The sequence below is a fragment of the Diabrotica virgifera genome, chromosome 4 (genome assembly GCF_917563875.1).
Source record: "Diabrotica virgifera virgifera chromosome 4, PGI_DIABVI_V3a".
NCBI classification, from domain to species: Eukaryota; Metazoa; Arthropoda; class Insecta; order Coleoptera; family Chrysomelidae; genus Diabrotica; species Diabrotica virgifera.
This window is the reverse complement of record NC_065446.1, coordinates 228,391,567-228,408,882: the sequence shown is the minus strand read 5'-3', so window position 1 is coordinate 228,408,882 and position 17,316 is coordinate 228,391,567. Positions and strand designations below refer to the sequence as shown.

The 17,316-nt window shown below is 33.3% G+C and overlaps 1 protein-coding gene across 2 annotated transcripts in view; it reads left to right on the top strand.

Annotated features, from left to right (window-relative positions):
- The window catches only part of LOC114327390 (zinc transporter ZIP6), a 182,896-nt gene that overhangs the window by 132,458 nt on the left and 33,122 nt on the right, over positions 1 to 17,316 (top strand). For both annotated transcript variants that reach the window (XM_028275989.2, XM_028275987.2), the window contains exons 4-5: positions 7,221 to 7,492; positions 11,611 to 11,990. In XM_028275989.2, coding sequence (XP_028131790.2) covers positions 7,221 to 7,492; positions 11,611 to 11,990 — 652 coding nt within the window. The remainder of the gene's footprint in view (positions 1 to 7,220; positions 7,493 to 11,610; positions 11,991 to 17,316) is intronic.

Sequence of the window (17,316 nt, the reverse complement as noted above, 5' to 3'; positions counted from 1 at the left end):
CTATATCTGCGTTAAAATTGATGGCGCGGTCAACGTGTACTGAATGATTGCCCCTCACGGACTGCCAAATCGCCTGACTTGTTTTCAATCGGCGTGCATGTGGCGGTGTAGTGTGCAGTGAATAAATTCAACTCATGTACTGCTGAACCGCCAGCAATCGCACGTAGCTTGCTCACAGCTTGAAAACACGCAAATATGCATCGAGCCTAACAGAAACTCCACAAAGCGTGATTTTAAAGGATTGATCGACGTGGTGCATGGTGAACTCTTTAAGAACCGGCATAGCACCGACTAGTCAAACTTTACATTTACATGGAGGCTGCTGAATATACCTGACATGTGTGACTGCGGAGAAATACATAACCTGGAAAATCTACTACTTAGAAACAAATTTAACCGTAGTGTTGAGGATCTAAAACACTAAGCCCGGTATTAGTGCTCGAGTCTCTAGACGGCCGGCGTCGATGCTTGAGACCGACCTTGAATCAAGTTTTTATTTAGTTTACACACAAATTTGATTCAAGGTCGGTCTCGAGCATCGACGAGGTCTTGATACTGGACTATTAATATGGGCATAAAAATCAATAATTAATAATACTGTAGAGAAATCACCCCAGATAAACAATCTACCTATCTATCGCCCATTCCTGGGCATAGGCCTCCTCTGTTAATCTCCATTGGTCTCTATTCTGGGCGGTCTACATCCAGTCTTTTCCTGCCGCTCTTTAAGGGTCGATTTCTCATAACAGCGTTAATCTATGGTTCAGTTGAACGGGGTTCACCGGTGAACTTCGGTTTTTTTGGAATGCGTTTCTCATTGTGAGTGCACGTTCTACAGCTTTCGAGAAATGCCAATAGATGGCAAAAGGTAAAAAACTATCGCCATTTTGTACGACCTTTTTTATGCTGTTTTTGAATAAAGTTAAATTTAAATGAAATGAATTTCGTAATCGTAAATTGGAATGTTTTCCTAACGGTGCCTTTTGGTATTGTCATACCTGGGTTAAACAGAGAACTTAAATCGAGTCGAAATTCATTTCACTTATTCCCCGTTAGAGGGCGTTCTAACCATACTGCGATATAAATATCGCAGCAAAAAGGGTACCCTCCGTTAAGATAGGCAAAATGCCCTCACTCTCAGAATTCATTTTTTTAAATTTTTTTACGTTCTGTGCAATTAAAAAATGAGATAACGCGGATTTTTAGCTCGCCACCCCCTTACCCCTCCCCCACAGCCAAAAACGTAGATTTTTAGATTTAATTTTTTTTAGTTGGGTTGCAATTGATTTAAAAATTTCAAAAAATTGACACGTGTAGCTGAGGCTTTTACAAAACACGTCCATTTTTTATGGACCCTTATTTCGAGTGTACATAACCTCAATTTTTTTTTACTTTTTTAAAACCTATAACTTTTTTTTGGAGGGGGCTGCAGGTCCAATTTTTTTTGTATTTTGTGTATTTTATCAAAAGCTATCTCTCTGATTTTTTTCAGATTTTTCCGTCAGGTGCGCCATCTTGAAAAATCCGGAAAACTGTTTTTTTAGGGGGTTTTTAGGGATTTTCTCCATTTTATAGACTGCAACATAGATCAACTCAAGGTTTTGTTAATAGATTATGTATAACTTAAAACAAATGAGTATTTTAGGATTATCAAAGATTGGGCAAAATACCTTTAAACCCCCCAAAAACCATGTTTTTTATGTTATGTAAGGGTTTTTGCGGGCTTAATGATATAATTTTTTGAGATCGATACAGCCTGAATATTTTTTTTCATTTTTTTTTACGTTATATGTGAATAAAAAATAAGACTAATCGCATTTTTAGCACACCACCCCCCCCCCCTGTCACCACAAAAACGTCAATTTTTCTATTTTTTTTTTTTTGTTTAAAGTTGCAATTAATTTAAAATTTTTATGAGGCGTCTACAAAACATCTATTTTTTATAGACCCGTGTAGATCGAGTGTACAATACATACATATAATCTCAAATTTTTTTTTTATTTTTTAAAACGTATTTTTGACTTCCAATCGATATTTTTTTAAAACGTCCAATGAATATTGTACATCTCTCTCTCGCGGATTTAGCGCTCATTTTTAATTATTAAAAATAATAGCAATAAAATAATGACAAAAATTTCTTTAGACTATTGCAGGGGGGCTTTAAACTTTGAGTTGGTCACTTTATGACTTTCATAATAATAATTTTTAACTGAGTTATTAAGCCTTGAAAATGGCCATTTTCGCGTTTTTCAAATTTGAAATTGCATGTAACTCGACAACAGTCAATTTTATAGAAAAATCACAAGATACCTTTTTTGCCCAGCTTGATCCAGAGAATCTAAAACAAATTTGTCCGAAGTGAAAAAATTGATTTTTTGAATTCGTTTAAAAAAAATGTTTAAATAATTTTCCGATCGCGGTACTGCCTGGCACCTTGTGGATTTGTTATAAGGACCTGTTTTTGAGTGAGTTTGTGCAAAAAAATAATCGGAATAATTTACCTAACGGGACAAGCATACAGCGTGGATTATTTGCATTAGGAGCCAAACGTAGATGGTTTGTAAAATACACAAAAGACAAAAAAAAATTAGCAACCATCGCCAAAAAAAGTTATACGTACCTATAAAAAACAAAAAAAATGAGGTTATAATATGTACATTCGACCTTCGGGTCCATAAAAATAGACGTTCTGTAACAGCCTCAGCTCTGCGTGTGAATTTTTTGTAATTTATAATTTAATAATTAGGTACTAACTATTCTAAATGCGACATAAGCCACAATTTAACTAAAAAATGATTTTATTAACGTTTCGACGTCCACCACGGACGTCGTTGTCAAAATACAAAATATTAATAAATTAAACAAAAAGGTTGCTTGGTAAAAAACTCTTCTAATAATTTAATTTAATCTGACTTATTTATATAGATCGTCCCAAACCATTTTTTCAATGCGTCACAGATTATCGAATTCTCTCTATCGCATTACAGATGGAAAATAAAATCATTTTTTAGTTAAATTGTGGCTTATTTCCCATTTAGAATAGTTAATTACAAAAATGCCACAAAGAAATAGCTTCAGAACAACATTTTTAACCTAATTGCAAACCAACTTAAAAAAAATAAAATAGAAAAATTGACATTTTTGGCTGTGGGGGAGGGGGAATAGGGGAAGTGGGCTAAAATTGCGGTGAGTCCTAATTTTTTAAAATCATATAGAACGTAAAAAAATAAAAAATATATTCAGGCTGTATCGACCTCAAAAAATATCATTAAGCCCGCAAAAACCCTTACATACCTTAAAAGAACATGGTTTTTGGGGGGTTTAAAGGTATTTTGCCCAATTTTTGATAATCCTAAAATACTCATTTATTTCAAATTATACATAATCTATTAACAAAACCATGAGTTGATCTATGTTGCAGTCTATAAAATGGAGAAAATACCTAAAAACCCCCTGCAAAAACAGTTTTCCGGATTTTTCAAGATGGCGCACCTGACGGAAAAATCTGAAAAAATCAGAGAGATAGCTTTTGATAAAATACATAAAATGCAAAAAAAATTAGACCTGCAGCCCCCTCCAAAAGAAAATTATAGGTTTTAAAAAAGTTAAAAAAAATTTGAGGTTATGTACACTCGACCTAAGGGTCCATAAAAAATGGACATGTTTTGTAAAAGCCTCAGTTACACGTGTGAATTTTTTAAAATTTTTATATCAATTGCAACCCAACTAAAAAAAATTAAATCTAAAAATGTACGTTTTAGTCTGTGGGGGAGGGGTAAGGGGGGTGGCGAGCTAAAAATCCGCGTTATCTCATTTTTTAATTGCACAGAACGTAGAAAAATTAAAAAGATTGAATTCTGAGAGTGAGGGCATTTTGCCTATCTTAACGGGGGGTACCCTTTATATCGAGAAACTACGGTCGTGTTGGTGTAAATTTGTCTTCCTCAGAGCCTCCTTGACAACAGGTAGACCTAGAAATAGTACTATCGGGGGATGGAGAGAGACAGATTTAAATCAAAACGAAACCGTAGATTTTCTTATTTTAAATTTAAGTATATAGTCAAATAGTCATTTTAATAATTATAAATAAATGTAATAAAGACAAAAATAATGTTATCGTTTATCGTTAGCCTTAATATAATAAAATAGGTTATATTTATATTATGACAGCGTTTCGTGTTAATACAACGCATGCGCAATCCATGAAATCATCTGAACTGGGTTGTGAAATCTTTGAACGGGCAAATTCCAGCGTTCAAGCATCGTTCAAGTTTAAACTGCCATCGGGTGAACGTGGATTGAGAAAGACGATTTTGACTTTAAACTGACGTTCACTAAAAGTTCAGGTTAAACTGGAGTTGAACTTGATATGAGAAATTGGCTCTTAAGGTCGTCCGTCCATCTCGTCTGTGGTCTTCCTCTTTTTCTTTTCTGTTCTCGTGGTCGACAGTATAGAATTCGCTTATTCCATCTTTCATCTTTTTGCCGCAGAGTGTGGCCGGCGAAGTTCCACTATTTAAGTTTTGCAACCTGTCTTAATACATAGTTCAGCTTTGATTTTTCTCTGATCCATGAGTTTCTTTTCCTGTCTTTAAGACCGATACCCAGCATCTGTCTTTCCATTGCTCTTTGTGTTTTGTAATCCTGTCGATGTTCTCCTTTGTAAAAGTCCATGTTTGTGAGCCATATGTGATAACTGGTAATATGCACTGGTTGAATACTTTATTGTGTCCCTAGGCCGTGGCAGGGAGTTTTTAAAACCTGTATAAAATGTATTCTTCTTCTTGCAGTACCGTCTCCTATCGGATGTTGGCTACCATCACAGCAATCTTAACTTTGTTGGCTGCAGCTCTGAACAACTGTATTGAACTGCACCCATACCACTCCCTTAAATTTCGCAACCAGGAAATCCTCCTACGTCCCACATTTCTCTTTCCCGAGATATAAAATGTAAAATGTTTAAAATGTATAACCATGATAACTATGTGACTAAATACTTAATATAAATAATCTTAATAGTTATTTATGATATAAGTGTTAAAAGTACAATTTTAAGACACGCATGTGAAAGTTTGCAGAATGAGCTAAACGAATTCTGCAATTCACATGAGTGCCTTAAAAATGTACTTTTTAACACGTATATCATACAATATTTTTTCTACAAACGTCTTATATATCAACAATTATAATTTATTCATTCTCAATTACAGGACAATACCTACAAAAACTTTTACTGACATTCCATTTTTATATGTTTCTTGACATTACATCAAAACTGTCTATACTGTCAATACGTAAATCATAACAACTATAGAACAACATCTACTTTTATTGTTGTATATTCTAACAAATTTTAATAGTTTTTTTCTACAAACGTGTTAAAAATGCAATAATACAGTTTAAATTAAATTTTAAAAAACCTTTTAAACCACCTTTTTCAAATTGCGCAAGTTGTTCTATTAATATTAATGTTAATAAATGAAATATAAATATTTTGACGTTTCACAAGTTGACAATTCACTTTTAACTGCAGTGCCTTAAAATTTTTAAAGCACTAGTGCCTTAAAGTAGCATTTTTAACGCTCCTATGGAGTGCTAAAAATTGCATTTTTAACACGGTTGTAGAAAAAAGATATTTTGTATGTATTATAAAGTTATGTTTCATTGTTCATAATTTTTAAAACGTTTTTATAATATACTTGGCTTGGTTGTTGTCACGGTTTCCGCAAATTTTGTAATCCATTTTAAAAATAGTTCTAGGCTACCTAGGTACCTGAAATTTTCAGAATAGCTTAGAACTAGCTAACAATGCAATATTTAACTGCTATTATTTATACACGGTGATTGATTAGTGAGGTAAAGTTCCGTAGATCCGTTGTAGTAATGGATAGCGATAAAAGTTAATAACAAAAATTATAGCCAACTTTGAACTTCACATTACAAAATTAGTTAGAATGTTACAGAGTGTTCGATAATATAGTGTATTTTATTTTATATTCGAAATCTTCTTAACTTCTCCATTACAAAAATATAAAGGTTTTGTATGTTATACAGGGTATTTACAAAGTTATAACCAATTATATATGAAAATCGTAACAAGTTTAACTCCCTGTATAAATAAAAATAAGCACAACGGCAATGGGTTATTAATGCCATATTTTTTTATTTATTGTCAAAATTTTCATAAATAATCGATATTGCTAATTTTCTTTATATTGAATACAGGGTGAGTCAAAACGCAAGTACATTATTTTCTCAGTAATTTTAAATAAAACACCTTGTATTTTATATCACTATCAAAAAGTACCATTACCGTACTTTCATTTTTATATAAAAGTAAGTACTTAATTTTTATATAAAAATTAAAGTATTTAAATATAATTAAAATTATTTTTATTAAATAAAAATACTTTATTCCCTATATCTAAATTTAGTAGTTTTCGAGATATTTTCATTTTTCAGAGCAAAATATTAATTACGGGTCTAAATCTCTCCCAAGTTTTAGGCAAGCCAAGACTGAATTGTCTAAAACTGACAATTTACGATTACTGATTAACAATCTGTAATCAAAGTTGGTTACAATTTTTATTATTAACGTTTATTGTTATCTATTACTGTAACAGATCTACGGAGCTTTACCCCACTAATCAATCACCCTGTATGGATAAATCGATTCTTTTTATTTCAACCTATTTTAAAAATGTGACTAATGCAATGATATTTTAAAGTTCGTTAGTAAATCGATATCTACAAATTGATGGTGGGTCAGTGACATTAGACTGCAGATCGAGTGTTCCCTAGTTCGAACACGGCTGTTGCGTATCTTTTTTTTTAATAAATAATTAAAAGTTGATATACTTAAAATTCATATTTTATATATAAGTTAATTATTATAAATACCATTTTAAACAACCGTGGTATTATAAAAAGTACTTTTTTTTATACTAGTGTAATTTTTGGAATTATAATTTTAACAGTTAATACACCTACTAAAAATTCATATTTTATTCTTTCCAAACATGTTGTGTCCTGTATATAACAAAACCGTGTTATTATAAAAAGTACTTTTTTATTATAGTGTAATTTTTGGAATTTTAAGTATTTTATATCGTCAAATTATTTTATATTCTCTCCCATAAATAATAAAAATAATAAAAACGTTTTATTGTAAAAAAGTTCTTTTTTATAAAAGTGTAATTATTTCTTTTGTTGTTTTGCAGTGCTTAGAAGTTGAGGAAATTCCATCATCAGTGGGATTAAATAGTTCGTACGAAAAAATAAACGAAGACTCATTCTACAAAATGTGTCCCATTTTACTATATAGCTTAGTTAATAAAGACTGTACCAAAATGTTAGATGACCATCATGATATGGACGACATTGCTCCTATTGTAAATAATGGATTTGTCTGGCTGTGTTCTATTCTCGCTATTATAGTTATAAGCGCTTGTGGAGTTTTATCCTTAGTTATTATCCCAGTGATGCAGAAGAGGTAAGTTTAATAAACACTTCACGAAAGTGAAGGAAACTGATGTCAAAGAAATAGCAAATCATTATAATATTCTGTTCAATAATTTTTGCTGTTCGATAAGAAAATAGTTATTTATGTACCAAGTCAGTAAAGTGACTCTTTATCGAAGGAGTCTGATATTACGAGCAGAGGGAACGAAGTGAGCGTATCACTGCACGATACTTAATTTTTCCATTGTAAAAAAATAAAAACTGTGACACGTTGATACTGAATGTTATAAACAAATAATGAATTGACGGATTGGCATGAAACTTCACATGCGTTCATATGAAGAGTGTATCAACATAACAAAAAATAGGCTAGTAGCAACGCCCTCTTTTATCGAACCGCAAAACCTATTGAAAGGGAGGGGAGAGTGGTAACTTTTATTTTCAATTGCTTTTTCGTGTGTCAAATCGTAAAGTGATGCACATCTGAATGTTTTTGAATCACGGAGTAATTTACACAAGAGGAGGGAAACAGCTGTTGAACGTTTCTCACGACGCGCGACGCTCAATCGCGCTGGCGTGAAGCTGATGCAAAGCGAGTCGAACGTAGGGATATTCAACATGCTGTATATCCGGTACTTTTGCTCCGATCAATCTGAAATTTTGAGAGAGTATTCTTGAAGTTGTGTATGTTAAGGGTGATTCATTTAGAGCAGGAGTGGCCAAACTTTCTTAACAGTGTGCCACTATCTGTTTATGAAAAGTTAGTCGTGCCACCAAAAATTTTCTAACAAAAAATTCAATAGGTAGGTGGAATTTGTATGAAATAACAAAAAATATATGTAGCTACAATAGTATATTATTCCACGAGCATGTAATGATGGCTATTACTCACGATGATGAAGTTTGCGACACGAGCGAAAGCGAGTGTCGTAATTCATCAGAGTGAGTAATAGCCATTACATGCGAGTAGAATACTATACTTTTTCTACGACCTTTTTTTATTTTAAATAGTAAAAAAATATAATTATCAACTACTCGAGATTGTTTATTAATTTATTACTAGTAGTACAGTACATGTTTATGGTTGATGTGGTTAATGTGGCTTGTGAATCTGAATTTTCTTAATTAAATCTTGAATGTTGGGGTCAATTTTTGTTACAGCTAATAAAATTAGATTTTTCAAAAGCTTATTGGTTAATTTTGAACGATATTGTGATTTAATAACATTCATAATTGAAAACATTTCTTCACAAACATATGTCGAACCAAAACGACAACAATACCGCAAAGCAAAATTGTGAAGATATGGAAAATCAGCTGTGGAAACGTATTTCCAAAATTCAATATAATTTGAATTACTTTTACTTGAAACAAGCTCGTTATGTTTATTTTTCAACAAAATATTACTTTGCAAATCTATTATTTCCATTTGGAATTCCGGCGAATAATTTTCAACGTCTTTAAGTGAAATGGAAAAAGGATTTGTGAAAAGTTGAATTTTTTTATTTTCCTCCTGGAAATCCTGAAATCTCGTAATAAATGAGCTTTGAAGACTTGACATTAAATTTTTAAACTTATCGTAATTTGGAACATTATTTAATTTGATGGCTAATTCCTTCATGAATTTAAAATGAGTGAGTTTTTTTTCATTAAAATCTGAATAAAAAAGTGATATTTTGTTTTTGAACGAGCTTACGTGGCTAACTAAGGTTGGAAAAATACAATCTTTTCCTTGTAATCTTAAATTTAATATATTCAAATGTCCCATTATGTCCGCAAGGAAAGCTAAATCCCATAGCCAGTCTTCATTTTTCAACAGAGAGCACTCGTTTGGCAATTCCTCATTCTCCTCCAAAAATTGCAAAACACACTCTTTCAAATTCCAAAATCTTGCCAGTGCATTCCCTTTGGACAACCATCGAACACTGCAATAAAGGAGTAATTCACCTGCCTCCTCCTTTTCTTACTGAAAAAGTTCTCGGAATAGTCGTCGATTACTAGCTCGAGCATGTATTTTATTGATGCACCGCGATACAGGCTCAATCACCGAGGATAGATCGAGGTCCTTGGCACATAACGCTTCTTGGTGGATTATACAATGGAATTTGAAAACATTTCTTCCTAAAAAGTTTTCAAGTAGCGTTGCAAATCCTTTGATTCGACCAACCATGGAAGGCGCTCCATCTGTACAAACCGACTCCAATTTCGACCACTCCACTTTGCTACCTTCAATAACATTTTTCACTTGATCCAAGCCATCCTGTCCTGTTGTGGAGACCAGTTGGCGCAAATCTAATAGCTCCTCCACAACATCGAAACTATCTGTCACGAAGCGTACAAATATGCTCAACTGCGCATTACCTGTGATATCACAGCTTTCATCCAAAGCCAGTGAAAAATATTTGCAGTCTCGTAGTCCGCCGATAATTTGTGTTTCAACATCCTGGCCCATATCATCAATTCGGCGCATGACGGTGTTTGGACAAAGCGATTTGGTCCACCATATGTTTTATGTTTGAATCACCGACATTTTGAGCGAATATTAGTAAACTATTTTTAATTACCTCTTCTCCGTCGGAATATGGCTTTTTCTTGCGTGCTAATAACAGCGAGAGTTCATATGAAGTCTTCACCATTGTTTCCATTTCATTACTTCTTTTTTGGAACAAAGATTGTTGCCCGGCTAAAGATTTTTTTTCTTGGCGATGAATTCGGTCCGTAGGCGTGATCCGACAGGATAATTGTTGGTGAAATCGCCATGAAATTGCTTATAATGGCGCTCCAGATTAAATTTTTTTGGCACTGCCACACAAATTCCACATATCAAACAGCAAGGCTTGGAAGTGTTGTGATGAGTAAATAAGAATTGTTCTTCCCACTCAGTTTTAAATTCACGAATCGCGATATCGTCCTCATATTTACGTTTTGAGGTTGATAGCTTACTCGTGGTCATTTCGAAAACAATTGTTTTAAAAGGAAATAAACTGTAAAAACACTATCTCACAAGGCAAACAGACTTGAAGCGTCTCGCACAAAAGTTGAGAATCAACTAAGTAGAGAATAACGTGAACGTGTCTAGCGCGAGGCAGTGGCGTACAATAAAAATTTTTAATTTTTTACTAAGTTAATTTTTTTTTATTTTTTTTTATTTTTCCAAAAAGTCCTCGCGTGCCACTTCTAAGACACCGCCGTGCCACACCGTGACACGCGTGCCGTGGTTTGGCCACCCCTGATTTAGAGGTACTTTTTTAAAAGAGAAAAAACAATGAAAAAAATGAATTTTATTTGAAAATCTTTATTGTCGTAAAAAAGAACCATTCTTTACAATTACTTCTTAAAGATAATTTCTTTCAAATGTTGACCATAACTGCGGTTAAGACGGTCCATTCTGAAGGTCCAATTCTCGATGACACGTTCGAGCTTTTCGATTGGTATTTGACCAGTGACTCGAGTAATACTGGCCTCCAATGCCTCAATCGTAGACAGTTTATTCATGTAGACTTTGGACTTGAGGTAGCCCCAGAGGAAAACGACTAGACGTGTGATGTCACAGGATATAGGCGGCCAAGTCACTGGTTCGAAGCGTGAAATAAATTACTCACCGAACCGTTTTCTCAGTAAAGCCTTGCTTTCACGGGATGTATTTCAGTTGGCGCCATATTTTTGGAACATTGGCACAATAACATTCTGGCCGGTCCAAGACATGGACCGACGATGACACCGGCCCGTAAACCACACCATACAGTGGTTTTTTCTGAATGTATTGGCAACTCTTGAACCTCTTTGGGTTGCTCATCAACCCAAATACGGGCATTTTGTTTTATAAGCCAAAAACGGGCCTCATCGGAAAACATTTTTTTTGCTCTAAGCGCCCGAAACACATTCCTCATTGAACGCCTATTTTCGTAATACAGCTAAACAATTTCTAGACATGCCGAGTTAAGTCTTTCTAGGATGAAATGTCAAACAATACTGAATAAGAAAGCAACTTTAGGTGATACCATTCATGCACGATCTCCCAACAAATCCTCACCAAAAAAAGTACCTCTAAATGAATCACCCTTTACGTTCATTTAAAATAGTAAAAAATCGAGAATTTCAAAATTTTCAAACCCTCCGTCCCCTTTAGTACCATTATTTGTGTTTTAGGTTCTACAAACCTCTCATACAATATCTCGTAGCCCTCGCCGTCGGCACTTTAGCCGGAGATGCTCTCCTACATCTTCTTCCCCATGCCATGAGTACTACACACGGCCATTCTCATCATCACACCCATTTGGCGGAAGACTCATCGCACGATGAAAATATCCAGAAAGGTTGCGTTGCTATGTTGGGCCTCACGTTTTTCTTCGTCATGGAGAGACTGATTTCATTGTGCGTTAAATGGAGGAAAGGAAAACAGAAGAAACATTCTCATATTACTGTCATCAACGATAGGAGGGAAAGCACAGATCAGAAAAATGAAACACAGTGTATGGACAAATACAATTCCTTTCCTTATTGCTATAAGGATATAATGGATAATCCTCGTAAGTATAGTAACTCAATTTACTTAAAGGGGGTAGGCGCAAAACCTTGGTCCAATGCTATTTAAATGCATTAATTTTTTGAATCATGAAAAAACTAATAAATTAATATTTTTGCAAAAATTTAAACGCAGAATCAAAGATTACATTATTACCGAGGGCCGAAAGTCTCTTAGAATAAACAAAAAAAAAATTTTGAATGAAATATTTGAAATTAAAAATCACACTAAATTTTCTCTTTTTTTCACTCCTGTAAATTATTAAAACAAGAATAAAAAACCGCTAAACACCGTAAAAATGAGTGGCGCATACAATATTTCAGCTACAAAAGAGCTGATATGAATATTACGTGGCGCCAAAATGATGTATTTTCATTTTGATGGAAAATAAAATTCTAGTTTTATTTTGAGAAAGATGTTTCCATAATATTTGCTAAATTTGAAATAAAACGCGCCACAAAAGAGTAACTTTGATAGAGTTTGTATTTTGAAGCTCTTTTGTGGCGCATTTTACTTCAAATTTTGCAAATATTACGGAAACATCTTTTAAAATAAAACTAGAATTTTATTTTCCATTAAAATGAAAATACATTTTCGTGCCACGTAATATTCATATCGTTTTTCATTCTTGTATCAGGAGTTTTTCAAAGTTATTTATAAATTAAATGTATGAAGTTAAATGTAATGTTTCTCGATTTCACGTTAAGCGTTATAAATGGTCGCCTTTCTAGCATTATCTCTCAAATGATCTAGTGTTCATCGAATGTACACTAGATTTTTTTTCTATTTGAAATAGACTGAAAAAAAATATTGGGATGGCCGATAAATGAACTCGGATTGCCCTATCAAATTTAACGTCGTAACCACTACAACTACATAAACCATTTCAGCGATAATGGTCAAATGGATTATACTTTGGAGCTTGATAACTTCGAAACGGCTTAACCGATTTTGATCACTAAACATGAGTTTGAAACGTATTGACAAGTCGTATCTGATGCATCCAAGATCAAGTATGATAACTGACGGTATTACAGGAATTATTGAGCTTGAAGAACCGTTTTTCCCATAGAAAATAGATTTCATCACATTTATGAAGCCTATATAACTTCAAAATTCGAATTTTCCCAGGTATGAGGTATACACCGTTAGACACGTCTAGAGTCCTCCTACAAACGCTCAGTTATTAGCGCAATTCGTATGTTGAAATTTTGAGTATGTAATTGTCGAAAAACCAAAATTTTCAAAGTTTAGTTTCGGCTATACTGAACCGTGTGTATGCCTGGTCCTAACCGTTTAGGCACCATTTGAAAGCTTAACTCAACGCTATTGATATGGTGTATTTGCGGTTTTCCTGTCTCTCCTTGATCCAAAGATATAAACCCCCAAGAAATATGCCGTTTTGTACCTGCCCAGTTCTATAGCTGGCTTATGGGTGCTCAAAAGTCACAAACTACACCGGTTCTGAATCGGCCCTGACCCCCCTCTTGAAACACAGAAAATACATTTCAGATTGGTGTAACTTTTCCACACACATACAGACATACATACACACATACAAACATTTTCCCCTTTTTAAATAGAAATTGAATAAAGTAACTTTTGAATGGTATAACCGATTTTCAAAATTAAACATGCGTTGGAAAGATAATGATCAGTACTATCAGAAGCCGCAAAGATCGGACTTAAATTTTCGAAATTTTTGGGAGTTTTGGGGACAAGAACGAAAAACAGACCCTAAATGGGAAGGGCCGTAAAATCCACACCCTTGGACCAAAATGAATGGTTGAAATATAGATGGGAGAGTCTTTTCCTATTAAGATGGGATTTGGCCCAATTTTCATTTCAGTTAGATTTAGAAAATCGAAAATTTCGTGTATTCGCATGTACGGGGGTTGTGCGCCACTGTCGTTCTCTGGGATAAACATTATAAAAGTTTTCAGGGACTTTCGACCCTCGGTAATAATGTAATCTTTCATTCTGCGTTTAAATTTTCCAAAAATTACTTCGAATTAATTCTCAGGATTCGAAAAAAAAAATTAAATAGCATTGGACCAAAATTTTGCGCCTACCTTTAGTATATGTAGCACTTTCTCTGTCAATTTTTGAATAAATATTTTGTCAGACCTTTTCGCTAGAGGTTTATTACAAGTAACCGTCAATTTATTTTATATACAGTAACTATAAAAAAACTGTTAAAAAAACCCTATTTTTAAACCAGGATGAGTAAACTCAAAAGGCAGATTCACACCCAATAATGTCGCTAGAAAAATCGGCAAATTCATCTTCTTTTTTGGTTGATCATGTCGGCCTTCGACGGTAATCCATAAATATTATATTATACTAATACGTCGCTAAAGAGTTCTAAAAGAAATAACGCAGAAAATACAAAAAAAAACGCCGATATAACTTAATTAACTTATGAAATGCCAGTAGTGTCAAAATTTCATAAATTTCAATAGTGTCAAACTTTCACAACAGTGGAGTAAACTTACCTGAGGTTGGAGAAATTACAAACAAGCATTACGGCGCGGTAAATTTTGAATTACTCCTCCTAGTTTAAAAACAGAGTATAAATAATTTCGAACATTTAGTTGCAACGATAGTATGCAATATTTTCGTTTATTTTTTCGCCAACACTGCAATCCAAAGTTTATAGTACGTTCTTTAACGGTAAAATATTGCAAAACCTCTATATTTTAAAGAACCGCTTCGATTGACATGAAATTTGGCATATACATAGCTAACAAGTCAAAGAAAAAAAGTGATATTGTGCCGATATGTGCTTTTGCCCTGGGGGTGGTTTTCACCTCCTCTTGGGGGTGAAAAAATATTCGTCCAAAGTAAGTCCGGAAATGGATAAACTGACTAATTTTAAGTAACTTTTGTTCTATAGAGTTTTTCCACTAAGTCAATACTTTTTGAGTTATTTGCCAGTTTGTATGTTCATTTTTTCAACAAAATAACCACGCTTTTAGACGGTTTTTCGCAAATAACTCAAATAGTAAGTACTTTGTCGAAAAAACATCCTTAGCAAAAATATAGCCTGTAAAAAATTTAAAAAAATGGTGTATATATCACGTCTCTATACCTAGTAGAAGCAGAGTTATAGCTAATGAAAAATAGGTTCATATTCGTCAAATTCCAAACGGAATACTTTAACGTAAAATAACCAAAAATGAAGCACATTTCGGGGAAAACTCATTACAACTTATTTAAAGTGTTTAAAAAAGCTTAATTTTTGTTTTATAAAAAAAAATTTCTAGCATCAAAAGTAAACAAGTTACGCTCAAAATAAAGTTAGTCCCCTTTTTTTGTAAAAAAAATCGGGAAAATTACCCCCTAATTAGTATCTCAAATGAACTTAATCGTTACGACTTCACAAGTTTCTTGACTCGTGTATGTATTGTTTATATGATCTGTAAGTTTCATCGGTTCAAAGTCCTTATTTTTGAAAGGACTGTAGTTAAAAGGGGTTGAACGAGTCACTGATCACGAATGTATGCAAATTTAGAAACACCAAATCTTAATCAATTTTTGTCTAACAGAAAAACAAAAAAAATACATGATATTCAGAAAAGCAATGCTGACTTTTTTTGTTTTTCGAGATTTTTGTTGTCTATAACCAATTTTTAAGTTAGTTTGAAAAAAAGCCCATTTTTCAAAGTTAAAAATTTTACTTTAAAACCAAATTTTTTCAAAAATAAGCACTTTATATCGATGAAACTTACTGATCATATAAACACAACATTAGTAAAATAATTTGTGGAGCGGTAACGATTAATTTCATTTAAGTTGCTAATTAGGGGGGTGGTCTTCCCGATTTTTTTTGCCAAAACAAAAGGGACCAACTTTATTTTGAGCGTAACTTACTTAAATTTAATGCCAGAAACTTTTTATAAAAACAGAAATAAAGCTTTTTTAAACACTTTAAAAAAGTTATATTGGATTTTCCCCAAAAAGTGCTTAATTTTTTGGATATTTCACTCGAAATATTCTATTTGAAATTTGGTGAATATGAATCTATTTTTCATTGCCTATAACTCTGGTTCTACGAGGTCCAGAGACCTAACGCGTACACCATTTTTTTTTACTTTTTACGGGCTATATTTTTGCTAAGAACGTTTTTTTAGACAAAATACTTACTTTTTGAGTTATTTGCGAAAAACCGTCTAAAAATGTGGTTATTTTGTTGAAACATGAACATATTCACTCGCAAATAACTCGAAAAGTGTTGACTTGGCGAAAAAGCTATATAGAACAAAAGTTATTTAAAATTAATCAGTTTACCCATTTCCGGACTTATTTTGGACATATATTTTTTCACCCCCAAGAGGGAGTGAAAGTCACCCCCAGGGCAAAAGCACACATCGGCACAATATTACTTTTTTTCTTTGACATGTAAGCTATGCGTATGCCAAATTTCATGTCACTCCAAGCGGTTCTTTAAAATTTAGAGCAAAGACCGTGAAAGAATGTACCGGGTGGTCCAATAAGCTGATCTCTCGGCTATATATCAGAAACTATTCATGTTATAACTTTCGGAGAAAAAATTCCTTAGTAAAAGTGGCTAAGAGAAATCGCTGGAAATAACTTTCAAGTTTCTGGGTTAACCGCTAGGGGGCGTAACCTGTGAAGAAAAATTTGAAAACCAGTTTTTTGTGAAATTTGCCCAATTATACCAAGTCTTAAATAAGTAAACTAGAAAGAGGCCTAAATTCCGCACAAAGTTGTTCAAGTACTTTTTTTTTATTTTTTCAACTAAAGGGTGGGGGAGAGTGGGAAAGTATTTGTTCATCAATACCTATAACTTTGGTTTGGATCAACCGATTTTAACGAAATTAGTGTCATTAGAAAGAGTGTGGATGATTCAATTTACATCTACTATAAAACAATTGCATTTAGTTTTAATTGTCATGGGTAGAGGGTACTTTCGAATAACAAAAATTAACATTTGTCTTTCTTTAAAATGTTTAATGGAAACATCTATTTATTGTAAATTATACTGGAACTAGATTAAATTCGTAACAAAATGGCGCAAACCACATGTTGATAGCTTTTGTCGAACTCGAGATATGAATAAAAACGCATAAACATAAGTAAGTATAGTATTGACTCACCCTTTATTATAACTTAAAATTAAATTTGTAAAAGAAAGATCATACAAATATCTCGATCATTAAAACTTAATGTCCCAATATTAAATGTTCAAATTGTTTTCCATCGCTGTCCACACAAAGATGTAATCTTTCGCGCGTAAACTATTTGTTATACTATTTATTGCGTTTATAATGCTCTGTTTTATGTCGTCTCGCGTGGTTGGTCGAGTT